The sequence below is a fragment of the Leptinotarsa decemlineata genome, unplaced genomic scaffold (assembly GCF_025532065.1).
Source record: "Leptinotarsa decemlineata unplaced genomic scaffold, Ldec_3_MD MMD2_tig00000090_RagTag_RagTag, whole genome shotgun sequence".
In the NCBI taxonomy this organism is placed as follows: Eukaryota; Metazoa; Arthropoda; class Insecta; order Coleoptera; family Chrysomelidae; genus Leptinotarsa; species Leptinotarsa decemlineata.
In genome coordinates, this window is record NW_027412541.1 from 6,328,304 (window position 1) to 6,355,854 (window position 27,551).

Genomic DNA, 27,551 nt, shown 5'->3' on the forward strand with positions numbered 1-27,551 from the left:
TTTCAGGTCCATGAGCCCCATAGGCATTATAAAATCTAGGTTTACTATGAATATCTAGTGAGCACCTAATTAGCACTTTATTCTCTTGCCCTTATTTATTGAGGAACTCAGTACATCAGTCATGGTGGTTTTCAGATCCATGATCCTTATAACAATTGTGGAATCTTGGTTTACTGTAAATATCTAATGAGCACCTAATTATCACTTCATTCTCTTGTCATTATTTATTGAGAAACGTACTATAAAAACTCAGTTCATCAGTCATGGTGGTCTTCAGGTCCAAGAGCCCCATAGGCATTATAGAATCTAGTTTTACTATGAATATCTAGTGATCACTTAATTAGCACTTTATTTTGAAATTCTGTGTATTAGCTGACGAGCATCTCAAGACTTTATTGCATATTGTTAATTTTTTTTTCTCAAATCAGGTATCTCGAATTTTTTTCCGTTTATTCACGGTCATTTTCATCCTAATTTCTTGTAAGCACCTAATTATTTTTATTGCCACGCTTAGTTTATACCTGATAGAGCATTCGTCCTCATTTTCGACAGACCTGATTCTTAGATCTGTTGTTTAGCGAAATTGGAAGCTTTTGTTCATTAATTAGAAAATTTTACGATCCTCGCCGTTTAGCACTTAAATATCACCTAATAGTGTTTTCTTAACATTCATTATTTTATTATTATTTTCATTGCATTGCTAGGATTACATAATGCTAGCAACGCAACTTTGAGTATTGAGTTGCGGTGTAACTTACAGAGCACCTAATTTTTGAATTCGGTACCTAAAAAGTACCTCATTTTGGCATTTTCTAAATACAATTTCCGTACTTTGCGTCACTGGCATAACAGAGCTGGTTATATGGTTGTGATATCGAAACCAAAGTCCAATCTTACCAATGGAAGAGCCCAGGAGCCAAGACCAAAAATCACGCCAAGTTGGATCAAATGTCTAGGTTTCGCTCACTATTTTCTTCGATTACCGTGGCGTAATGCATCAGTTCTTGTCACATGGTCGTACGGTCAATCAGAAATATTATCTTTGAAGAAGCAAAACGAAGAAAACGTCCGGTTTGTGAAAAAACAACTCATGGATTTTACATCACGATAATACACCTGCTCATCGATGCAACCAACTGATCTCCAGCCTTTCCTGTTTCAGTAAATGTTCACACTTATTCATTGTATCATTCTGGGAATAAAGACCTATTATTATTATTACTGTTCACCCTTTGCGACTATTTCTTGTTCCCAAAAAGTGAGGAATACTACTTTGAAGAGAACAAAATAGAAATTGATGAATACATGAACATTTTTTGGGAAAAATGAAAATTCACCTTGTTTTTTGAACAGACAGCGTACACTAAAACTGTATCGCCTACACAATAATTGACATGTTGATGCACCTTATCTATCATATCTGAATTTATTTCCTTGTAGTTCTTTCGCTAATGTTTGTCTTACATCTTCACCAGTTTTCTGAATTCGACTTAACATTTCATTACTTCCGAATGGGCTTATTTCATGCAATGAAAATGATACTGGATTGCTTATAGACTGATCGAGTTAGGGGTATATTATACTTATCAAGCCTAATCGGTACCAAGATCTCTTTATATTTGCAGAAAAAAGAATAATTCGAAAAGCAAGAATTTAAGTTGGCTGCGTGTTTGTTGACCAATAAAATTGATCGTGACTAGAGCGGAGCTGCCAAGTGTATTGGTTTTTGATATCCAGTCACAGATCTGATGATCCAATTTGACAGACGCCATTTTTGTTGTTAACTCGGTGTGAATACAACTGTTAGAATTATATAATTACAGAATGTTTTTTTTGTAAAAGGTAGGTCTCGGCGGGTACCTATTTTGGTGCATATTCCGTGTCATTAGTTTACATTCCGAAAAATATTTTTTCAGGTAGTTCAGAGTAGTTCTACATTTCACTGTACATATTTTTGCTTCTCTTTTCAGTCAACATACTGCTCCTTGGCCGAGATAAAATAAAAATCAAATCAAAACTTTCCATTCCTCGATAAAAAACAAAGTCTGAAATAAATGTTATATAAATAAAAGGGAGCTACTAAATATACCACCTTCCGTTTCAATTTTTCATTCCTCATTTCGGTACCAAAGTATTGCAAATTTTTCAAATAAAATTCATCGATCATTTCAAAATCGACTCTTGGTAAGTTGTCGGGAGTAAGCTTTAACAAAACTAGGCTCAACATTCATTTCGAAATTACTTTAACAAAAATACGAAGTTTGTGAAAACCATTGACATTAGAAAGAGCACATTGTCGCACACACTACAGAGGGCGCTGGCTGACTGGATGATAACATGGCTAATATATCAGTAACGTTGAATTTCATTTTTTGGTGGGTGGCATGAATACATAATTGATTTATTTTATTAGGGTTCATGAGCATTCGAAAATCATTCGAAAATACAGCTCGTTCAATTCTATTTAGAATCATATTTAGATATAACTTGTACTATATCAGTTATCAAGGCAAATATTATTGTCCATTATTATGCTTAATTCGTGGATTCGAGCGATCTTATTATTGTATATATATTTGTTTGTTGACTTTATTCTTTAAAAAAATTAATGAATAATTACAGAAAATTTTAATTGATTCATTTTCTCAGGAAAATGGAGTACCCATATCACAATTTATTGGTTTATTCGGCTTTGAAAATGTATGTCATATCGGATTCATTCTGCTTGTTTTTGCAACATTGAGTTTCAACTTTTTCTTAGCTGACAGTTCGCGTAGGAACTATTCGTTTTTTCATCGAGTTTAGTTAGTGTGTTTTGGAAGTGTTTTAGAGATATATTTGAATATTAATATGGTGCATTCTTGTGCTGAATTTAATTGTGCGGAAATGCACAAGAAAACAGAAAGCGCATTGGTTTATAAGTGAGTTATTTCATATAACGAGTTTAGGTTCCCAAAGGATAAAATTATGAGAGAAAAAAATGGGTGAAAGTATTGAAAAGAAAGAACTAAAATCCTTCCACTCTTCCAAGACTTTATAGAAATCATTTAAAAAGTGATTATAAATGAAAGGGGAACGAAAATATTGAATTTGATGACACAGTTTTTTATTTCAACTTCAAGTATTCTCCACAGAAAGTATTATCTGGAGTTAATACTGTTACTGAAAGTATGAAACCAAATTAATTAAATTGTATCATATAATTAGGGTATTATTACCTCAGAAGCTTTTGTTGGATCAGTTCGAGTACAATTAATTCTGTTTATACTGGACCTCATTCAACCTTCCCCTCAAGTTTTGGAAGATTCAACAGATTATTCAAGCGAGCCTAAAACGCTTGAATTTAGTAGCTATATTAGAAAGAGGTATGTATGCAGGAATAGTTTTTTTTTATAATAAATTGCAGTTGTACATATTGAGGATTGTAGAATGAATTGAATATTTGAAATGATTCTTTAATCCAATTTGCTATATTTTTTGATTTTCATAACTGTATATTATCAAATAATGCATAAAATCATAGTTTAGGTAAATATTTTGTGATCTATCGACTTCGTGTACTGATTTTAGATATAGAACTTATTTGCAAACATGATTTTTCGTGTACATTTTATTCCATGTAGAGAATTTTTCATTAATTGAAAGGTTAACGGGTTCATATACACTTACATAATTAAATTGATAATTATGGGCTTCCTGAACTTTACGATTTGGCAATGTTGATTATTTCTATTGTTTCTATTGGTCAAACGAACAAGAAGCGGGAATAGGGGCGTGACGTCATCACCCTACCACATTCGATTTTTAATAATTAATTACGGGAAAACTACGGTATTTAGAGAGATAAAACAAAGTGCAATGTTTTTCAATTTAAAATGTCTATCAAGTGAACTATAAACCAAAAATCATGAAACAAGCCTATTGTCACTAAAATTCATACCCGAAGTTATATAAATAGGTACCTGAGCTTCGCGACCATAAACTACTAAAAATGAAGAATATTTCGCTGTTTCTTCGGGCGATACAATAAAACTAAAGGTATCTAGAGGAACATAGGTATTCCAATCCTTTTGGTTGTTTGAAACGTTCATAGAAAGCATGGTGGCAAATGTGCCAATAAAATGTTCAATAAGACCATTTGCTTTAGGGTAGTGGGCTGTTGTAAACGTGGGTTGGCTACCTATAGGTACCCTTCAATAACTCTGACTAGATTTGAAGTGAAGCATTTCCCTCTATCACTTATAATTTGCTCGAAACTTCTGTGTCTACAAATGATGTTTTCGGGTAAAAACTCTGCCACACTTTCCTTTCGCTCATTTTGTTGAATAACAAAGAGCCGTAACCATGCAAATCTAATTTTGGAAGGAGACATAAAATGTCTTTCAATTTTTGGATTTCAAATAAAATGTAAATATATGTAAATATGTAATAATATGTAAATGTAATAGTATGTAAATATGATGGTCAACGACTATTCGAACGATGCATAATGATTATTCAATTGGGAATTGTTTTTACGTTATTAATGCAATATCGCAAAATATACCAGCGATAAATATTTATGTTTTAAACATTACAATATCAAATCATATAAAATTTGCAAATCCAGACTATTTTTGAATCTGATACGGTTGATTTATTTATCTTGGGGCTGATTTTTTGTATTATCCTTTGTGTGGGTCAGATATCATTGAGACTAGGGAAACCGGTTTTACAAAAAACAAAAACTCCTTTTGCGTGTAATTTTTCTCAGACTTCAAATGAAGAACAAAATGTTCAAATTCTTTTGAGCAAACTCTGGGAAGTTGAGAAAATTGGGACAAAACCATCATGGTCGAGTGATTATATTTCTTGTGAAGAATTTTATGTATCCAATACAAAACGAACACCAGATGGATGATTTATTGTAAAATTATCTTCCAATAGACTGGGCGATTCTTTTGACATGGCAAAAAATCGATTTTATGATCTTCAACGAAAGTTACAGACACGTTTAGGTGTCAAACAGCTTTATGAAAAATTTATGACCGATTATGATGAGTTAGTACAAATGCGCAGGATTCGAAGTGTACAGTCAGAAATTATCAATTATTATATGCCACACCACAGTAGAGCTTTCTGTGGTCACACCATCAGTATTGAAGTCAAATAGTTTGACAATAAAACTGCGTGTGGTGTTTGATGTGTCTGCTCTTACTACTTCTAGTCTAGTTCACAAGAACATTTTCTTCTAAAAGTTTTATATAGCTTCAAAAATTATGATCAAGGTATCATTCGATTCCTATTGTCTCGTAGAAAGTTTAAGGAAAACTTCCAAAAGGCGCTCAAATACATTACAAAAGTAATAAACAAACTATTAAAAAAAATAGGTTTGGTTCTTTTTGAATATCTCGAAAAATATTCAAAATTTTTCAATTTTCAAAAAAGATCCAAAAAGATCATCATATTTGCTAAAATGAAGTTCCGACTCACGGAGCTGTACCTCTATTATTTATAATTTTCACAGAGCCCTGAAACTAGAAACAAAAACGGGTAGTCTGGCTTTTGCGCGCGGTGCGCAATGCAACAAAAAAATTATTAATACATAATAAATATCAAAATTAAGAAGTAAAAAAATTCATGTAATTTTGGAATACTTCAATGAACAATAATCCGCGTTGTGAAAATTTTTATCGCAATTTCTCTATCAATTATGCATTTAATAATTAATAATTTTTTATAAACTGAAAGTTAACATAAAATCCCTGATAATTAACCCTAGAATCCTTTTCACATCGTGAAGTTATTCTCGATAGGCTAATGAATAGCCCGTTGCAAAAATTACAAAATTTTGATATTCCACTTTTTTATCAACAATTGAAAATAAAAGATAAAAAAAAGTAAATAATTTTTTTCCCTAAATCTTGATTGTTTCGATGTCTGAGCTACTTGAAATTTTTTTTTATTTTTCACTGTTGTTGTAAATAAAGACATTGTTTATGAGTAAATCTGATTTTTTTTTGTAATATTCAGTGTTTATCATCCTCAATGTATGCACCACATGGGAAACTTATTTATCAAGGGTTTTTGGACAAAAAGTTATTCTTCATCCCCTATTCTGCATCCCCTAAAACTAAACATGCACCAACAAAATACAGTAAATCACACGTAATATACGAGGAGTCTTTTATAATTATTTGATTTGGAGACAAGAGTTAAGTACTATTATTTTGAAAAATTTTGGGAAAATTTATTTAGGAAATTTGTTCAGCTTCGAAAAATACATTTAGATTTCAAGTCATGGCCATCTAAGTGGAATTTTATTTTTTTACCCATTTTTTAATAATGATGACTACGAAAAAAAAAATGCTAAAACGATAAATTGACAGCATCCAAAATCATACAGTATTGTAACAAGAACTTAATATTTAATAATATCAAATCACAAAACATCAAAATGAAATAGGTATTTTGGCATTGATTTTCTGGAGATTATTTTGGAGAATCATTTTGAACAAGAAAATCTCCAGAAAATCAATGAGTTTGTTCTGAACTACCTATTTTTTTATGTTTTGTGATTTGATATCATTCAATATTGAGTTTTTGTTACAATACAGTATGATTTTGAGTAATTTTCGATGTTAACAAAAAATAAAAATAACTTTGCATCAAAAACTTGACCGTGGTTAACAGCATAGTTGTGTGATTCGTAATATGAACCATCCTATACAGGATGATGTCTATTTATCGTTTCTGCAAATTTTCTTTTCGTAGTCCCCATTTCAAAAAAATGGTAAAAAAATAAAACTCCACTCAGATGCCCATGATTTGAAATATAGATGTATTTTTTAATGCTGAACAACTTTTCTAAATAACATTTCCCGAGATTTTTCCAAAATAGGAACACTTTAACTCTTATATTACGTGTGTTTTACTGTATTTTGTTGGTGCATGTTTAGTTTTAGGGGAACTTCTATCAAGAATAACATTTTGTCGAAAAGCCCTTAATAAATAAGTTTCCCATATGATGCATACTTTGGGGATGACACTGTACTTATTGACGGAAATTATGATTTTCAAAGAAAAAAAAATGGTTTCTTAAAAAATTTATTTGTTGCTAAAAATACGTTCATTTATTAATCGTTTTTGCCACAAAAAATTAAAATTAAGGAACCATTTTTTTTTTCTAAAAACCATAAATTCTATTGTTCTTTGAGATTTAAAAAAATAATTTTCTTTTCGATTTTTATTTGTTCATTTAAAAAACAATTTTTTATAAATAAATTAATTTTTTTCATCAATTTTTTCAAATACTTAATATGTAATGAAAGTAGCCATGTATGTTTTTTTTATTGCAAATAATAAAATTGTTTTGTCAAAATGGGTGTTCTGTTCGGGCAGCGTACGGTCCGTTTCGCATATTTTACGGTCGCCATAATCATCCTACATAGAGGGCTATTCGCAATGTCGTAAATGAATTCGAGTCCAATGTCCACCCCTCCTCTTAAAATTACAAAAAAAATCAAATTTCGAATTTTGAGTTGAAATTCGGCATGTAGGGTCAAAATCGATTTGTAGGCAACTTTTTCGATAATGGTATTCTCAGATCTATAAAATCTGATATTTTTTTGCTGTATCGCCTACATTTTCATAATCCGGTCAATCTAGACATTGGAAGGTACATAAATTTATAACAAGCTGCAAACGCGTGTAATTGTTCAAAGCATAGTTAAAAATAAGATTTTGAAATTCCGAATGATTGCGATGCCTGGAAAAAAAATTATTCGAGGTCAAAGGTCAAAAATCTCGAAAAAAATGGGTTCTTCGCGATTTTCAAGAAAACGGTAAGTTTTATCATAAAAGAACTTCAGATAAAAATTGTAGATCATAAAATTCTCTACTAAAAATGTATCAATACTTTTTTTTCTTAGAGCCACCGTTTCTGAGATACGACGAGTCAAAAAGTTGTAAAAGTTGAAATCGTCATTATATGCACACGTTTCCACGCCTCCTATGAGGTAGTGTACTTTTTTTTAACGTGGTTTCTCCAGTAGGCCTATTCCACATGTCTGTTGTGATTCTGTCGAATTGAAAACTTGCAAAATAAAATATATTAGGAAGGGTTGGAAATTATAAAAGCGATTGAAATTAAAAAAATGTAAAAATTTATTCATCTGAGTCATAACCTTCAAATACTTCTTCTTGTCGTTCTTCTTCTTGGTCTTCTTCTTGATGTTTATCCTGGGTGTAGGTAAACTGCGTCAAGAGTGATTAGAACATGACAATGTGCACATGCCAGAGAACACAACAGTCCAACTTTTTTACAACCATATTTAGCGGTGCATCCCTTTTTACAGTTGCAAAAAAATTTTTTCCGCAGTTTTTCCGGCGCAGGTGGGAGTAAAGTCTGAATAGGTTCTAATGCATTGTCGACCAACTTCCAACCCCAGTCTTTTGGGTCTAGCTGATAACCAAGCCACACTTGAACTTGGTAATATACCCGGAAAAGATGTTGATGAGCAGCAACTGAGGTTGGAGGAAGACAAGCTGATTGCACCTGTTTCTTATTTTTAGTGTTTTTTACGAAATATGCATATCGACACTCATCTAAGCAGGTGTTTTTTTCGGAGCTTTGTACATAGAAAAAAGAAACTGAATCCCGTTGGTGACAATTTCTTGTTGAGTCGAATTACTTTTTTTGAAAACTTCAGCACATTGAACTATATCTTGTTTTTCAAACATTTTAAAGACTGTTGCTTTACCCCTCCCGTAAAATGCAGACGTCGTATCACAGCCAGTTATTGCGTGTAAAAATAGTACATGATTTTGACTCTTTGCAAAAGTAGATAAACTTTTTGACGAATTTATTTCGGTGTGACTTTGAGCTTTTCCTGGCTTTAGAAAGAAAATAGTTTTTTCAGGTGGAGTTCGAGCAGTAAGAAGTACGAGTAAGTCTACATCTTCACCAACAACAATAGTTGTATTTGTCAAATTAAATTGCTCTATAGCTGTTTCAATAATCAGTACGTCGGCATCGTTATTAGCCTGTTTAACCAACATATTTTCGCCAATAAACTTATCATTCATCATTGAAATGAACTGATATTTGTTGTGAGTATTTGCAAGAAATTTCTGTTGACTGGTAGGAACTGTCATAAGTTCATCAAATAGAATATCGAAAGATGAAGATGTTGCTAAAGTTCGACGACGTTGTTCTGCAGCTTTAATATTTCTCGTACATTCATCATAGCTATCAAATACGACTTCAATTCTGGCACCAAAATTTGTACGTACATACTGAACGTATTTATCTAAAATAATGCTAAATGTTTCTTCACTATCCCACACAACACGATGTAGTAAGTATCCACCGTCAATGATGTATGTCGTATTAGTATTGTTAATTTCAATATTGACCTGTTGGAAACAATCGTAAATGGCAGACTTCTGTGTTTTACACATCCCGAGATCATCAAACAACGATAAAGGGTAGGGAGCCAATTCATGTTCAAAATATTTGTTAATTTCATCTTGAAATGCTGCAGTAATACAGTAATAATACTTTTTGACTCGTCGTATCTCTGAAACGATGGCTCTAAGAAAAACAAGTATTGATACATTTTTTGTAGAGAATTTTATGATCTACAATTTTTATCTGATATTATATTATGATAAAACCTACCGTTTTCCTGAAAATCGCGAAAAACCAATTCTTTTCGAGATTTTTGACCTTTGACCTCGAATAAATTTTTTTCCAGGCATCGCAATCATTCGGAATTTCAAAATCTTATTTTTAACTATGTTTTGAACAATTACACGCATTTGCAGCTCATTGTAAATTTATGTACCTTCACTCTTATTTTTTAGTCTAATTTGGCCGGACTATCAATAGTATCAAAAAATGACAAAAAACTTTTTGCTTTATTTAATGTTTTTTATAACTTGGTTCAACTATTTTCCAATGCGACGTTTCGATCATTGAAATCCATCATCAATGTATTTTTTTCAAATGCGGACCTGTATATTTTTTTAAACATTTTGGTAGTCATTGTTATTACAAATTCATTGATATATTACAAGATACGTATTTCTCGACTTTTTTCACGAAAACATATCAATATTCCGAATGTGACTGAAATCCAGATTTCTCCTGTCGGTGATGTCGTTGATTGAGATCCTAAATATTTATATTCACCGAAATCCAAATAGATTTCTGTCAGGGTTGTCTTGAAAGATAGAGACCAATATAATATTTGTATCAATACCAATTTATTCATAATTTCCAAAAGTCATAGATGATATTCAGGAGAAACATGATAAGCGATAATTTCTTTTTTTTTTTTTGAGGTAAGTCATGAAATACATGTATGTGAATGTCAAGTTTATTGTCAAACACAAAATAAAACAGTTATTCAATTTGGTGAGCGATTTTAAGGGAAAAACATGAATTTTTCCAAAGACGAAAAAGTGCATATGCTTTTTATTTATTCGAGATGTTCGAGAAATGTTACCAAATCTCTGACAACGTATCAGAAATTGCATCCTGAACGACGACAACCCAATCATAGATATTTTGAATGTATCGAAAATAGTTCACGAAATTTTGGATCCTTTGAAAAATCCTTCAAAAGAAAATGTGAAGTTATTTAATGTGGTGGCGATGATGAAATCGGCGTTTTAGGTGAGTTCAAAAAAGATTCACAATAATAATAAAGTGACATTCATTCAATTTAGGATATATGGAAAATAAATTTAGGTCTTATCGAGTCAGGAAAGTCCATCATTTGTGTCTGACGGACTTCAACAGAAGAACAGTTTTTTGTAGATGGCTCATTAGAAAATTTCGCTAAAATTATTGAATTTGCAAAAAAATGTGGTGTGATGAAAGTAGATTTAGCAATAACGGATTGTTCAACAGGAATATACATTATCACTGGCGTCAAGAAAATACTATTTACATGGAGTAACCAATTTTCAAGGAAGATATGGTGTTAATGTATGGCTTGGTGTTCTTGATAATAAAATTATTGACCCCCACTTTTTTTAAACATCTCTGACCGGATAATTATACTTGGATTTCTTATCAGGGACTCTAATTGAATTTCTAGAAGATTTGCTACTCAACCTAAGAAGAAAATATGAGTATTTCCAACACGACAGAGCTCCACCACATCTCAGGAGAATCTGCAGAGATTTCCTCAATACAACTATGCCAGTAAGATGAATAGGAAATAACGGTCCTATTGAATGGCCACCACGTTCACCAGACCTTTCTCTTCTAGATTTTTCGTTATGAGGCTTCATAAAAGATAAAGTATTCAGAACAAATTCTGAAAATATTGAGGAATTGAAAGATCCAATCAGGAGAGCCTGCATGGCTATCAGTCCACATATGTTAGAAAACTGCCACAAGCAAACTATTTCTAGAGCAAGTATTTGTTTAAGAAATGATGGAAGACAATTCAAACATTCAATGCGATATTGCGTGAGACGGTTACTTACAAAATGAACGTGAGGCATTCCGTTATGATGTTCATTTTCTACGAATTATTATTTCGTTACATTCTCTTTCGCAACTGTTTCTTTTTCAATGTTTCTTATTACGATACCATTAACTATGTGCTTGCAACGATATTTAGAAATTCGACTTCTCATTAAAACAAAAGATATCAAATGATTTTGATGAAGTGTTTTTGGAAGAAACGTCGAGAATAATATGTAATTACAGTGACTACCAAAATTGTAGGTTAAAATATATATTGATGATGGATTTCAATGAACGAAACGTCGATTGAAGAATGGGTTGAACCCGATTATAAGAAATATGAAATAAAGCAAACAGTTCCTTTGTCATTTTTTGATATTTTCGAAAATGCAGGCGGTAGAGCAAAAAACAAAATTTGCCATTTTCAGTTTTTTGCAAATATCTCAGAAACCGTTGGTGATTTTGTCGATCTGAGAATACCATTATATTGCATCCCTAAAAAGGCAACTTTTGTTCTATTTAACCGTGTTTGTAGGACCTACCGTTTCCGAGATAGCAATAGTGGTATCAGCTAAAAAAACGGCCTGTATATATATTTATGTATATAATTGTTAGTTGTATTATTATTTTCCTCATAACCCCACACACAAAGATATATCCTTTAGTGGACTAACTGTCACATTTACCGTAATTATTTTTTATTCATTTATTTATCGTATCGCAAAATCAGCTGAATCCTGATTTCAATTCTATTGGTGATATTTTTAAAAAATGTGCCTTTTCATGACGTTTTCCAGTTACACTTTGATGTGGGATTTTCACTGGACAGTTTAAAAAACCGCATCACGTGTTTCTCTACACAATAGCTTCCTCTCGAACGTTTTCATACTGACTAAATTCCACTCAAATTGTTCTAATTATAAATGAAAAATCGAAAACCTAATTTTTAAAAAGAAACTCGATTTTACATAAAGCTCAAGAAAGCGTGTATTCTCTTCAAAAGCAGTACAAAGAATGGATTTTATATTAAGACAAATAATATGTGATTCGAGATGTAATGAGTTTGCATTTCCTGGAATGTCTGGGGTTCATGTAGATAAGGCACCGTAGCACATGTAGCCGGTATCATGTAACTTGCTTTTTATAATAACCATTGTTCACATTGAAAAACAGATTCAGAAGAGGGAAAGAATTCAATTTTATTTAGTGAATCTGTATATTTTCAGTATTCTTGAATCTAATTGAGTTTCAATCCTTTCTATTCTAAATAGAATACTTCATAATCGTGATTGAACCCATGCCCCTCTGTCAAACGATGGTATGCAAGAAACTCATTATCTGTTCTTTCATACTGTGGGAGAAAGTTCTCACTGTTTGGCCAATATAAAGTTTTGGGCAAGAATCACAAGTCAAATTATATACTGTTCTATCCGATACTGAAGTTTTGTCTTCACTGTTTTCGATAAATTTTTTCAAATTATCATTTGTCCGGTAGAAACGTCCAAGTCTGTCCTTTTCAAAAAACAAGCGATGTTATTGGTGGGTCCTATGAATTGTTTTTCGAAGTGAGATAAAGCTACTAAATGGCTTATTTTTTGGAAATTTGAAAAAGATTTGAAAAGATCAATGAATTTGCGTAAAAAAGTCACAACTCCCGAAACTGTATCTCGATTATTTATAATTTTTACAGAGCCCTGAAAATGAAAAATAATTCTTGAACATAGTCGCTTAAGTAAAATAGTGGTACTAATTACGAACTGTGAATAGTATGCCTTTGCCACTATTAATGTATATTGTTTTGTTTATTGTTTTTAAAATGATATTTCGAGTACTTTATGTCTTGATTCTGTAGTTTTCTTAGTGAGAAGCCGTATTTGAGCGAATTATTTTGTGTTAAAATTGTTACTTTAGTCAATGAGGTTTGCAGACAAGAAGATATTGCGCGGAGATTGCATATCCATCAATCGATTGTTTCTCGTACTGTGAAGCGATACAAGGAGACTGGGGAGTACAAAAGGCGGCCTGGTCAAGGACGTAAGAGACACAAATCTAGACGGTTACAATTTTCCAAAGCCCATATTAACTGGAATGAACATTAGAGGGGAAAAAATGTTTTCACAGATGAAACAACAATACAGTTATCGAAACCAGATGGACGCAACATCCTTGAAGAGCATGTTTTACCTTACGGCGGCTTCATTGGTTACGACAATTTCGTGCTAATGCATGATAATGCTCATGCTGCAAGAACAGTCACCCAGTATCTTGAAGTTGTTGGGTTTGCGGTGGAGTAGCCACCAAACAGTCTGACGCATATCCCTTCAAACATATTTAGGACATCCCAAAAAGACATGTACGAGCACTAAATCCAGCTCCCAACTCAATAGCAAAATTAAGAATTGCTGCACAGGAAGAATGGAATCGAATTCTACAACAAGAAACCATCAAATACCTTTTGCGGAGTATGCCGAAGAGGATGTAGGCTATCGTTGGAGCTAGGGGAACTTCAATTTTGTCGTCATTGTTGCTTGTTCTGATTAAATATTATTACCAAAACTAGTCTATTCCATTATTTCTTCCACAAGTGTGTTATAAAGTTTCAATATCTGGATTATTTGGCAATCAGTATACGTTAAATACTTCAGCACATGCCATGTAGTAATCACTAGGTGGTTCAACTTATGTCTTGCTTGCGTTTACGCGGTTACTTTTGTCAAGTACTGTTCTTGGTTTTTCACATATTGTAATCAATCGGGGACCGCGTGCCCGGCGGCGGGCATATAACTATATCTAAATAAGTGTGAAACATTCAAGGAGGTGATTCCTCATCGAAAAAAAGATAGGATCTTTCATATAAAGAAATTTCATTGGAGCATCCCTTGTTAAGATACAGCCCCTTAAAGGGGGTACATAAAATTTGTATAACAATTTTTTTCACAAGAACTAAAGAAGAAACAATATTGAAATTAACCCCACGGTTTGTACTACCAAAAAGACACTCAGCCAGAAATTTATTTGATTTACCCCATGGTTGTAAGGGGTGGAAAACGCAACCCCTGAAATTTATTTCCATTGTAACTTTTTGTCCTATTATCTGTTTACCAATCAAAAATTTATTTCCGATAGCCTCTTTCATTCTAAACAAAACATGTCTCGTGGGTTTTTTGCCCAAAATAAACCAGTTCGCAGCAAAAAATCATTTTACGAACAACTACAGAGATACATCGTCATAAATGCGAAAATACGAAACGAATCTATCTAGTAGGTAGCTATTAGCGATAGTGACAATTCAATTGGTAGGTATGACGCTGTCAGTTTGTGAATTTTCGAAATTGAATTAATACTAATTGTGTGTTGTTGTTCTGTTCTTAATTTGTTACTTTAATAATTCACTTGTTATTAAAATGGCATACACAAATGAGGAAATGGCGGATAGAAGACATTACGTTTACGGTCTGTCGCAGGGGAATGGGTTAGAAGCTTCTAGAAGATATGCTGAAATGTATCCTCAACGGCAGCATCCTTCACATAGAATATTTGCTCGACTTCATCAATCGATTACGAGAATTTGGTTCATTCGACAAAAGAACGCAGGATTGTAGTCGCCATCGAAAAGTGCGAACACCACAATTTGAGGAAGCAGTACTTAATTTGATTGAAGAAGAACCTACTACCAGTACTAGAAAGGTTGCTTTTCAGCTAAATGTTGCTCCCAGGGCCGGCCCGCCCTTATAGGCAAACTAGGCAACTGCCTAGGGCGCTCGTATTTGGGGGGCGGCATAGCAATGCGAGCGGCTTCACCACTGAGCACGCGGATCGATCAAAAAAATGGTTCAATCAATCGAATCGTGCGTGCGGCGCGATGCGCATCGCAACTCGCGGAGCGCGCCACCGCCGCCCTCCACACATGCCATCGCCGCCAGGCGCCAGTCGCCGCCGCGCACTCTTAACTATCTCATGTGTTCTCCGTCAACTCTATGCGCTAAGTGAATTTCTCGGACTCTCATTGTGAATAATAATAATTGCAATCACCTACAGGCTACAAGTAAGTAATTCGTGAAGGTATTATTTTATTTAGAATAATAATTAAGTTTTTATTAATATAATTTATGTCTAATGTCCATACAGTAGGCATGCATTTTTCGAGTGTAATGACATCTGACATCATAATACTCGCTTAGCGAGTATTATGAAATCTTTAGATCCTACATCTTGAGTGGAGAGAGATTAAATTGAACCTACTTAGATGGGTCACACACGTTATCACACGTACCACTTCCAAAAAGTGCAGTGCTTAAATGAAACGGACGGTGTAGTCGGGGTGGGTTTTTTTAATTAAATGCGCTTTTGTATCACGGTAAAAAAAATTATTTTTCGCTTAACACAAGTAACATAACTGTAGGTACTTCAAAACTCTCCATTACTCTTACGTCAATCTCTCAGCCAATCACAGACTGGTTATGGCCGGCGCGTTTACGGATACGCGCTACGGTGAATAACGCATAGGCGGGACACCTCGGCCTTTGCGCTCATGGCGCCTAGATGTATCCGCTATAACGGATAATTGTTGAAACTGATATTACACAAATGTCTTTTTTTTCTGTTCCAGTCATTTCTTGAGACATGGCAGATGACAAAAAAAAATGTCTGGAGCACAATTTCGTAAGAGAAAATTAGAGAAACAATTATCGTTAGCAAAGCAAGCAGACTCGTTCAAGAAGTATCTTCGTCCAAATCTTCAAGAACCGCAACCATCAGGCAGCAATACAAATGATGATATGAAAGAAGACATAACCAATCCCACCACAGGAAGCTGTACTACAGAAGGTCCCGCTTTATTTTCAGCAAAAGAAAATATTCCACAACAGCGTGAAATAACCAAACAACCACAACCATGCAAAAGTACAAATGATGATATGGAAGAAGACACTAATAATCCTCCCACAGAAAGTTGTCTCATTTTAAACTTCAGTGACCCTGCAACATGGGATGTCTCTACTGATCATCTGCGGCAAATCCTCGTCAAACACGGGCCAGATCAAGTGAAAAATATCGAGTTCCCATTAGATAACCAGCGAAGAAAGTTTTCTACAGTGCATTATAAGAGAAAACTAGTCAATGGTGAACGTGTGCCTCGTTCATATCTGCAATATTCAGCTTCAAAGGATTCTGTGTTCTGTTTCTGTTGTAAGCTATTTTCTACAGATGAAAAATCCGCTCTATGCAACAAAGGTGCGAATGACTGGAAGAATATTTCATATATATTATCAAATCACGAGAAAAGTAGTAGCCATTTAGCAAACTACCAACAGTGGAAAGAGTTAGAGCTTCGGTTGAGGACTAATAAAACAATCGATGAGGAAAATTTACGTTTGATAAGGGACGAGGAAAAATACTGGCAACAGGTTCTCGAAAGGTTGATTGCTTTAGTGAGAGTTCTAGGAAGTCAAAACTTACCTTTTCGTGGAACGCATGATAAACTATTTACTCCTGGCAATGGAATTTTTTTGAAAATGGTTGAATATCGAGCTTTATTTGATCCTATAATGAATGAACATCTTAGAAAAGCGAGTAACAAAGATATTCATGTTCATTACCTCGGAAAAAATATCCAAAATGAACTGATCAGTGTTTTGGCCAAAGCTGTCCAGGAGAAAATACTGGCGTGTATTAACTCAGCTAAATATTATTCAATAATTCTAGATTGTACACTTGACGTTAGGCATGTTGAACAAATGACCATCATCGTTCGAATTGTCAAATTGATTACTGATAAATGTAAATGTGAAATCAAAGAATATTTTTTAGGATTTGTCCCTCTTTCAGACACCACCGGTGCTGGCTTAACTAAAAAAATTCTTGATCAGTTAAATGAGATGTCTCTCTCATTAGAAAATTTACGTGGGCAAGGGTATGACAACGGAAGTAACATGAAAGGTAAGCACAGTGGTGTTCAAAAAAGGATTTTAGATTTAGATCCACGTGCTTTTTTTGTACCCTGCAGTTCACACACGCTAAATCTTGTTGTGAATGATGCTGCAAAATGTTGTCTGGCAGCGACATCCTTTTTCAACTTGGTCGAAAAAATATATGTATATTTCTCTGCCTCAACCCATCGTTGGGAAGTCCTATTGCGTCATGTGCCTAGTTTGACACTGAAACCATTGAGCGATACAAGATGGGAAAGTAGGATTGATGCATTGCGTCCATTACGTTACCAATTAGCTGATGTGCATGATGCACTTGTGGACATTTATGAATATCATACTCTGATTGGTGCATCTGGAAATCAAACTCGAATTGAGGCTCAGTCTATTGCTAAAAAAATTGCGGATTTTAAGTTTGTTGCTTCACTTGTCGTGTGGTATGATATTTTGTTCGAAATTAATTTGACTAGCAAAGTTCTTCAATCCCAGGAATCTAACCTCAATACCGTTACAAATGCTCTTCTAAAAACGAAAACATTTCTTGAAAGCTGCAGAAGTGATTTGGGATTAGAAAAAATGCTAGTAGAAGCTAAAGAAATATCAGAAGAAATGAATATTGAAGCATCATTCGCATTAGAAACGAAGCCAGTGCGCCTAAAAAAAAAGAAAAGACAGTTAAGCTATGAAGCGGAAGATGAGCCAATATGTGATGCGAAAGACCAGTTCAAAATAAATTTTTATTTTGCTGTGCTAGATACCGCAGTAAATTCAGTTGATAGATAGATAGCGTACCTAATTTAGTAACAGCAATAAGGGTATTGCTCACACTTCCCGTGTCTGTGGCCAGTGGAGAGCGCAGTTTTTCTAAACTTAAACTGATTAAAACCTATCTACGGTCCACAATGACTCAAGAAAGGCTTGGGGTTATCGACTCTATCTATAGAGCAAGAAATTGCTGAAACAATTGATTTAAAAGAAATGGTTTCTACATTTGCAAGAATGAAGACAAGAAAAATTCATTTTTCATAAATTAATGTCTACAGCCTAGCAACAGAATCATGTCACAAGATTATGCTCTAATTATTTGATTAAAAAATACACTCATAATCTGCTTTGCTTTAATTACCTGAACCCATGCCAGTACCTAGTAAAAATGTTTTTTCATTTTTGAATATGCTATTTCCGGGTTATTCAAAAGTACCGAATTCGCAGTTTTGTTTGTGCGGAGTTTTGTTTTGTCACTCTTTAATAGGTGTACCTAGTATTTTTTTTGTTGTGTTTTTTATGGGCGTCGTTCCAATGTTTTGCCTAGGGCACCAAGTTTCGTTGAGCCGGCGCTGCATATGACGGTATTTCGAATTTCAAAGGAACAACTTATACCCTTACCATCTGCAACGAGTACTGGCACTGTTACCGCGAGACTTTCCGAACCGTCTTGAATTTTGCAATTGGATGCTGGAAATGATTAGAAGAAATTGTGACTTTTTGAAGACGATATAATTCACAGAGGAATGTAGTTTTTCTCGGGACAAGATTATTAATTTTCATAATTTCCACATATGGGCTGAAAACCCTCACGCTGCTGTCGAGTTATTGGGGATGATTTAATTGGGCCTCATTTGCTACCTCCTCGATTAAATGGTGAGGCATACGTTCCATTTTCAAGAAAAGTGCATCCAGTACTGCTGGAGGAAGTTCCTTTGGGCGTCAGAAGGGATATGTTTTTTTGTGCATGATGGGGCTCCCACCCATTTTAGTCAAGTAGCACGTCAGCATTCAACTGAAACATATGCAAATCAGTGGATAGGTCGAGGAGGACCACAGAACTGGCCCGCTCGATCACCGGATCTCAATCCTCTCTATTTGGGGCCATTTACAGCATTTGGTTTATCGTACTCCTGTTCGCGATGTAGAGGACTTGAGAAACCGCATCATCGATGCGTGCAGGGTATTCAGAGAGACTCCAGGAATATTTGAGCGAATACGTGGCTCAATGCGCCGACGTCTAGACGCATGCAAAATGTCTGAAGGTAGTCATATTGAACATTTACTATGATTTCTACATGTTATGTGTTTTGTTATTAATAAATTAGTTTTGTTTATTACCCTTTAATCGTTTAATGCAGGTACTAATTACAAAATAACAATAAATCCAGTTCGCATTTATGACGATGTATGTTGTTGTATGTAGTTGTATGTATGTATGTTGTTGTATGTAGTTGTTCGTAAAATAATTTTTTGCTGCGAACTGGTTTATTTTGGGCAAAAAACCCAAGAGACATTTCTTGTTTAGAATGAAACAGGATATCAGAAATTAATTTTTAAATGGTAAACAAATAATAAGACAAAAAGTTACATTGGAAATAAATTTTAGGGGTTGCGTTTTCCACCCCTCACAACCATGGGGTAAACCAAATAAATCACTGGCTAAGTGTCTTTTTGGTAGTAGAAAACGTCAGGTTAATTTCAGTGCTTGTGAAAAAAATTGTTGAACAAATTTTATGTACAGCCCCTTCTAATAATTTAAAAAATTATTCTCTAATAATCCCTTTCTGTATAATTTTAATTCGTGCTGTTGTAGGTCTCGACATACTGGTCCAAAATGTAGGAGTGAATCCTGCTCCTCTTACAAAAGTGTTCGATTGTGCAGATGAAGCATGGGATAAAATATTCAACATAAATGTCAACACATCGTTTCTTCTCTCGAAGGAGGCCCTACCATTATTGCAGCGAAGCAAAGCTGGCAGGATAGTCTACATGTCAAGTTTAGCAGCATTTCATTATTATGCCAGAATGGGTGCTTACGGAGTGAGCAAAGTAGCATTAGTGGGGTTGACGAAATATGGTTCACTTCATCTGGCAGAATTTAACATAACTGTAAACTGTGTGGCCCCGGGGTTGATCGATACCCGATTTGTAAAGAATATAAAGGAAGACCCAGAATTTCAATTCTTACTCGAAAACACGAAGGTGATTCCTCTTGGAAGGTAAAGTTAAAAGAGATTCAAATGTCATTTCAATCGACACCTTCGCATTAGTAGATTCAAAGATGAATAGAAACCCTGGTGTTCAAACCGATCCGCTTTTGTTTTGTGGAGATTAAACCAATGTTTTTTTATTATGTTGACTGTTCATGACGATGAATAAGTCATATCATCATCGATTATAACCTGCAGCAGACATTTCAATCAAAATAAAAAAGACTTGGAATATTTCAGCACAGAAAAAATTTGATCAGGTTGAATAAACATTTATTTGAACGGAGTATTATTCTTCAATTTGAGAACTGCTGACAAAAATTGTTCGGTAAACTAATAAACACGTAGTATGAAAAAATAACATAATTTCTAATGAAATGAAACTACAACATGGGTAAAAAAATATCAAATGAAAATTATTAATATTATTTCTTCTTTCTATAACAACAGTAAACGTATTCTTTGATTGCAGCCCTGTTTCTATTTTTTAATAATGATGAATATTTCTTTTCCTCATATTTTAGATACAAACAAGAACTAATTCAATTCTAGCACTTCTTTTTTTTTCGGAGCGAAAAACTTTTTGACTATATTTCGTTTTGCTTCTTAGACCAAGTTTGTTTTTGAGAAGGTTTTATTGTTTTCAAAACTGTGCGTGTCTGATGATCTGAGTGTTGAAAAACTCTATCAAGATATCAAACGGGTTGAAAATGGATCCAAAAATGAATGATAAAAATAAAAAATGGAAGGACGATACTGAAAAGTGATTTGACTCATTTCCAACCTATACTCAGAGATACGGATGATTCCAAAACAGCTCAAAATATAAATAATTGATTGCATATAGGGATTTTTTTTCAAAAGGAGCCACGTTCAATATCTCCATAAATAAGACAGTAATGTAAATTTCCCGAAACACCTAATTTTTGTGAAATAATATAAGGTATCGCTAAGATGCGTACACACTCCTCTTCAAAATATCAAACAAAATAACCCTATATATGCCATCTATTGGATAAGTGATTTTATCAGGAATTCAACGATGATTTTTCAGGGTTGATTTCTAATTTACTGTGAAGAAGGACCTTGAAGTATAAGTGAACGACTTTTTAGATTAATTGATACAATCTCTCACAAAAACGTATACAACAATTATTTCTATTGTCAAGTTCCTAACAGAAAACAACTTTTGTCGCGTTGAATTATATCTGTCGGATTTTTGGCAAAGTTTCTCACACAAAACACTTCAAAATACTTTCTAAAACTCACAGCCAAAAATGTTCCACTAAACAGTTTTATAAAAACGCGACACGTGTTCCGCCATACAATGGCTTCTTCGGGCGTATCTTTATCTACTATTTTTTACAAATTTAATGCTTGGTATACCTAATTTTAAAATATAAAGTACCTACATTTCAAGTACTTGTGTTTGTAATGGATTAAATGACCTGAGCTTATGTCCCAGTCCCCACATTTGAAAAATATTCAGTAACGGTTATTCAATTCTAATTGAAAGTTAGTTACCCGAATTCTTGAATCTATTGATTGCTTGACATTTTAGAAGATTGAATTTCAAACTCTTCTCTTCTAAATATAACATGTCATATTCATGACTGAACTCATGTACTTCTGCTAAAAGGTGGTTTGCAAATGTGAAATTGATCTTTCTATTCACAAAATTACATCTAAGCTTTTAATTCTTTGGAAAATAATATCCCTGTTTGGTCATTATAGAGTTTTGGGCAAGAGCCACAACTCAGCTGATATACTCCTGATCTATCCGATACCGATGTTTTGTCTTTATTGTTTTTAATAAATGCACTTACACTATTATTCGGACTATTACTATTTCTGTGAGCTAAGTTTACGCAGTCTTTCTTCAAAAATATATTATTGGTTGGTTCAGCCAAAAATGACAATGTCTCATAACTGACGTTATCGCATCTTGAATTTGGGTAGATATGGTCCATGGCTTGTTTTTGTAGTTTTTGTTTGATTTGTTTGATCAAACTCAGCTCTCTCTGGAAATTATTCAATAGTCTATGAAGAATATTATTGAATGCAGCAACTTTATGCTGGTAAGAGTGTGTAGAGGAATTATGTATGATAATGTCCGTGTAAGATGGTTTGTGGAAAATTGCAAATTCATGTTCATTGTTATTTTTTGTAATGGTTGAGTCAAGGTAATTCAATGAATTATTTACCTTCCTCTCAGTGGTAAATTTTATTGACGGGTGGATGGAATTGACATATTCAACGAACTTGCCTACTTGCTTTTCTGTAATGATTTCATTATTCACTAGTGATAAATGGATATCGTAATGCTTGAAGAAATACATGCATAATGAATATTTAATACAACAGTCCTGAACAAACTGTAACATCTATTTGATAAAAAAAAACTGATGAGCTTCCGTGAAGTATCATAATTATTCTAATACTTGCTACTTTCTACACACATTCACATCAAATCGATAAACCAAATTTGGAACATCCATTCAAACTACAAATGAAAACACAGGAAAATAATATTTCATTTGAGTTAGGAATTGGAAAACAGTGAATTACTTAAAATTAAGTAGATTCTATGATATTTATTTGTAATCGTCATACCAAAATATTGGCAAGCCAATTAACAAAATAGCATTAGGACCATTGCAAAGATCGTAACGGTTCTCAAAGAGTTTCGCGCCAAAATAGTAAACAATTGCAGATTTCGTAGGAATACTGAAACTTTAATGAAATGAATAAAAACACTTTTGTCTAATTACCTATATTTGATTTTATTTATATGACCGTTTTCGGGTTTGACCCCATTACCAAGTATTACCTTACCTATAAATTTCGTCGCCGCTGATATATACCATTATTTTTTGAAGAGAAATTTTGATGATCATAATATCCTCCATTTCATAAATTTATTATAGGATGAAAAGTGCAATTTTCTATACTTCACTGAATTTGACTTCGATACTAAATTTTCCCATTTTCATGATGTTTTTCTTCAAGCTTTTGATATATCCTTTCCTAAACAGTTTCAAAAAATTGAACAAAATCAAAATTCAAGTAGACACAAACCATGGATTACTAAGGATATCGTTGAAGAAGGTATATTACTCAGAGATATTTATAATTTGAACAAGAGCCAAACCAATGTACATTTATTGGGTCAATATAAGCAACTCTTAAAAAATCATAGACAAATAATTATTGTGCTCTCAAAAAGTCAATACTTTAATAATCAATTCCTCAAGGCTCAACATAAATCTGAAGCTGCCTGGTCTATCATCAGGAAAAATACTATTATAAACGATTCATCTAAGACATTGGCGATGGTGTACTTGTTGACGATGATCCCGGTATATATCAAGCATTTAGTAGTTATTTTGTCGATTCAGTGGAGTCATTAGTAAAAAATACTGCACCTGGTGGCATTGAAAATCGTTGTGTAAAAACTGAGAGTCTTTTCCTCTATCCAATAGATGAAACTGAACTCGCATGTTCGAAAAATTCCAGTGGGGTTGATGAATTGCCAGGCAATGTTTTAATGAAGGCTGCTTTGAAAATAATGGAACCTCTGATTTATCTAATCAATTTATCTTTCTCTGAAGGTATTTTTCCTTCCCGACTTAAGCAAGCAATGGTCGTCCCAGTCTATAAAAAAAGCGATAAGCATGTAATGTCGAACTACAGAGGTATTGCTTTACTATCTCCATTTTCGAAAATATTTGAAGAATCATATCAAAACTTGTGTCCTTTTTAAATAAATACAATATCGTATCTGACAACCAATATGGGTTTCAAGTGGGCTTGTCAACCCAGGATGCCATCCTTTCTCTACATAATCATGTATTATCAAACTTCGACAACGATGAAAAATCACTTAGTGTTCTTTTCGACTTGACACGAGCGTTTGATATCAGTCATCATGGTCTTCTTCTTGATGAACTGTTTGGCATGGGCGTTCGTGGTCCAAGTCTGAAATGGATTGAAACCTATTCAACTGGTCGTACACAGGTTGTTAAAGTTAGGCTTCAGACTGGGTCATTTTTCTCTGAATTTCGAAACGTTGTTACAGGAGTGCCCCAAGGTAGTGTTTTGGGGCCTACACTATTTATTTTATTTGTTAATGACCTTTCAAAAATTAATCATCCACAGTGCTCTATACAATTTGCTGATGACACATCTTTTACTGTCAGTGGTTCGGAATGTGAAACATTGTCAGTAAGAGCAAATGATGCTGTATTCAACATGCAAAATTATTGTTCTAAGAATGGCTTAATTCTAAATAATCTTAAAACCAACACCATTTTCTTTACAATTCAGGAAACTGATTGTAGTGTATTGGTTAGGTCTGAGATTAAAAATATTGAACAGGTAAACTATAAAAAATTTTTAGGAGTTTTTATTGATTCCCAACTCAATTGGAATCATCATGTTGATTTCATACTGAAGAAATTAGCGACACATTGTTTCGTTATATGGAATCTGCGTAATTTTGTGTCTATTGAAATTCTTAAAAGTTACTATTATGCATATATTTACTCTGCCCTCAATTACTGTATTATTTGTTTTGGCAACTGCAATAGAATCAATGACTTATTAATTTTCCAGAAAAAAAATATTAGAACAATTTGTTTTTAAAAAAAACTCGATTCCTGTAAACCACTATTTGCAAAGTTGAATATATTAACTGTTACTTGCATGTGTATTTTTAATTGCGTAATCTACGTTAAATCAAATTGCTCCAAGTTTTAGAACAGAGATGATACATGTCTTCTTTCGGGCTTCACCCTGAGAAAAAACTATAACATTTTAATTCCTAGTCATAAGTTAGCCAAGGTGACTAATGGACCTCATATCATGTCAAAAAAACTGTACAACAAGCTCCCAATATCCATTAAAAAATAACTAGTGTAAATCTCTCTAAACAAAAAGTTCGGAAAGTATTATGTGAAAAGGTATTTTATTCGCTTGATGAATTTTTTCAGTCTGATTTGGAATTTTAGATTTTAATTTTTGTACCCCTTTTATGGTCTGAATGTTATGTAATATATCATATAATTATGTTGTTTTATGATTGTGACCTCATTGTAATTGTACTGAGTTATGTGACTTTTTCCATGCCGTCCCTAGGTCTACGGAAATAAAGATTTTTGATTTGATTTGAAGTATTGAAAAAATACTTAATAATGCGGGGTCAAACCCGAAACTGGTCGTATACATAAAATCAACTAGTGGTACTTAGACAAAAGTGTTTTTATTCATTTCATTAAAGTGATAAACAAGTAATCAATCATACATAATACAGAAACTATATGAAACATAAATAGTCAATAGTAACGGCATCTTTTTCTTTTCCTAATATATTTTTTCCGGTAAACTAACACATAGTTTACCTCTGAAAAACTGGATTTGCCAGGATTTTAAAAACACTTGATACCCTCACGATGAAATCCAATGATACACTGAAATGGATCGCGTTCCTGGTCAGCCCTTCGATGTGGCAGCATTGTAGGGCTGACCAAGATGCTCTTCATATAGCGATTTGTATAACTATGGGCTGACCAACAGCATGGGGCTGACAAAGGTTTGAAGGATATGTAAAATTTTGGTATCTTGGTTCGCCCAACTACCTGTCTCCCAAATACCTGTCCTTACAGAATACCTGAAAAGTCTAATATAACCGATATTTCAAACTTCAGATTTCAGTTTTATACTTGATAATGGGGTCAAACCCGAAACCGATTGTATAAATAAAATCTACCAGTGGTATTTAGACAAAAGTGTTTTTTATTCATTTCATTTAAGTGATCATGAACTACCATAAAGTAAACAAGTCATCAATCACACATATTTGTATTCCATCTTTCCTCGAATTTTTATTCGGTACTTTAATGAGCTGTCGCGAATGATAGGAAGCTTTGTCAAGAACTATTACAATATTCGCATCCAAATTTGGGATCAATGTGTTTTCAAACCATTCCTCAAAAATATTAGCTTCCATTTTCTCATGATAGTCAACACTGCAGTCCTCAAGTTTTTTCCACATGATTTCAAAGAATTCGGAACCCATCCATTACTTCCCCCACAATGCACAATAATCAGTTGCGATCCTTTGTTTACATGCATGTTAGGCGTACACATTCTGGAACCATCAGTCCACCTTTTGGGTGGATCAATGTGTTTTCAAACCATTCCTCAAAAATATTAGCTTCCATGTTCTTATGATAGTCAACATTGCAGTCCTCAAGTTTTTTTCCACATGATTTCAAAGAATTCGGAACCCATCCTTTACTTCCTCCGCAATGCACAATAATTAGTCGCGATTCTTTGTTTGCAGGCATGTTAGGCGTACACATTCTCAAACCATCAGTCCACCCTTTCGTAACTGTGTCGTGAGTGTCATACCAAGTTTCGTCCAAATAGAAAATTTGCCGTTGTTCTTGTCTATATTTATTTGTTTGTTCTATGTATTTGTTACGCAATTCCATTATTCTTCTGCTTTCCATAACTATTTGACGTTTGTTATTATTTTAAATCTAAATCCTAGTTTCTTTATCCAATTCTGAAGAGTTTTGTCACAACAGCTCTCGTTATGACCGGAAGTATTCAATTTCTTCCTTATGATTTCAATTGTAGGTATCTCATTGCTTTTGTAACAGTGGTATATTGATTTTTTCAATGATTTTATTAGATGAACATCTAAAGGTTTTGGTAATCCCGTATCACATCGCATCATTTCTTTATATTGGTTTCTTTGTCCTTCGAAGTCGCCGACACCTTTAACTATTCACAATACCGGTTACTTCGACTATACCTGCGGTCAGCGCCTTTATGAATGAAATGCCGATGTACGTTGGATCTGTTCATTTTATGAAGAATCAAGAGCACAATATTACTGTGTCGAGAGCGTCGTAGATCCGTAGATGTGTTTTTGTCAAAATATTCTACATAGGAGAAGAGGTGATTACACCATGCTATTTCTACGCATCTTAGTGAACTCATATTGTTCAGCTGTCAATAGTGCAGTCAAAATAAACGAAAAAAAAAGTGTTGAGTTGACAAAAATTCACACAGATCTAAAATTAGGTATCTATATCTCTCAAAATACTCCTCTAAGAGAGACATAAAAAATCATCACCAATCCCTTGTATTCTGATAATATGTTGAAGGTCAAAG

General features: G+C 33.7%; 1 protein-coding gene and 1 long non-coding RNA gene across 2 annotated transcripts in view; one reads left to right on the forward strand and one right to left on the reverse strand.

The window, feature by feature from the left end:
- Positions 1-27,551, forward strand: part of LOC141481212 (dehydrogenase/reductase SDR family member 4-like) — a 63,804-nt gene that overhangs the window by 25,615 nt on the left and 10,638 nt on the right. Inside the window, exon 3 of the mRNA XM_074172407.1 lies at positions 19,973-20,378. Coding sequence (XP_074028508.1) covers positions 19,973-20,378 — 406 coding nt within the window. The remainder of the gene's footprint in view (positions 1-19,972; positions 20,379-27,551) is intronic.
- Positions 23,982-25,960, reverse strand: LOC141481211 (uncharacterized). The gene is made up of 2 exons (XR_012464814.1): positions 24,077-25,960; positions 23,982-24,023 (listed from the first exon to the last, which is right to left on the reverse strand). It is a non-coding gene; the product is annotated as an uncharacterized lncRNA (long non-coding RNA).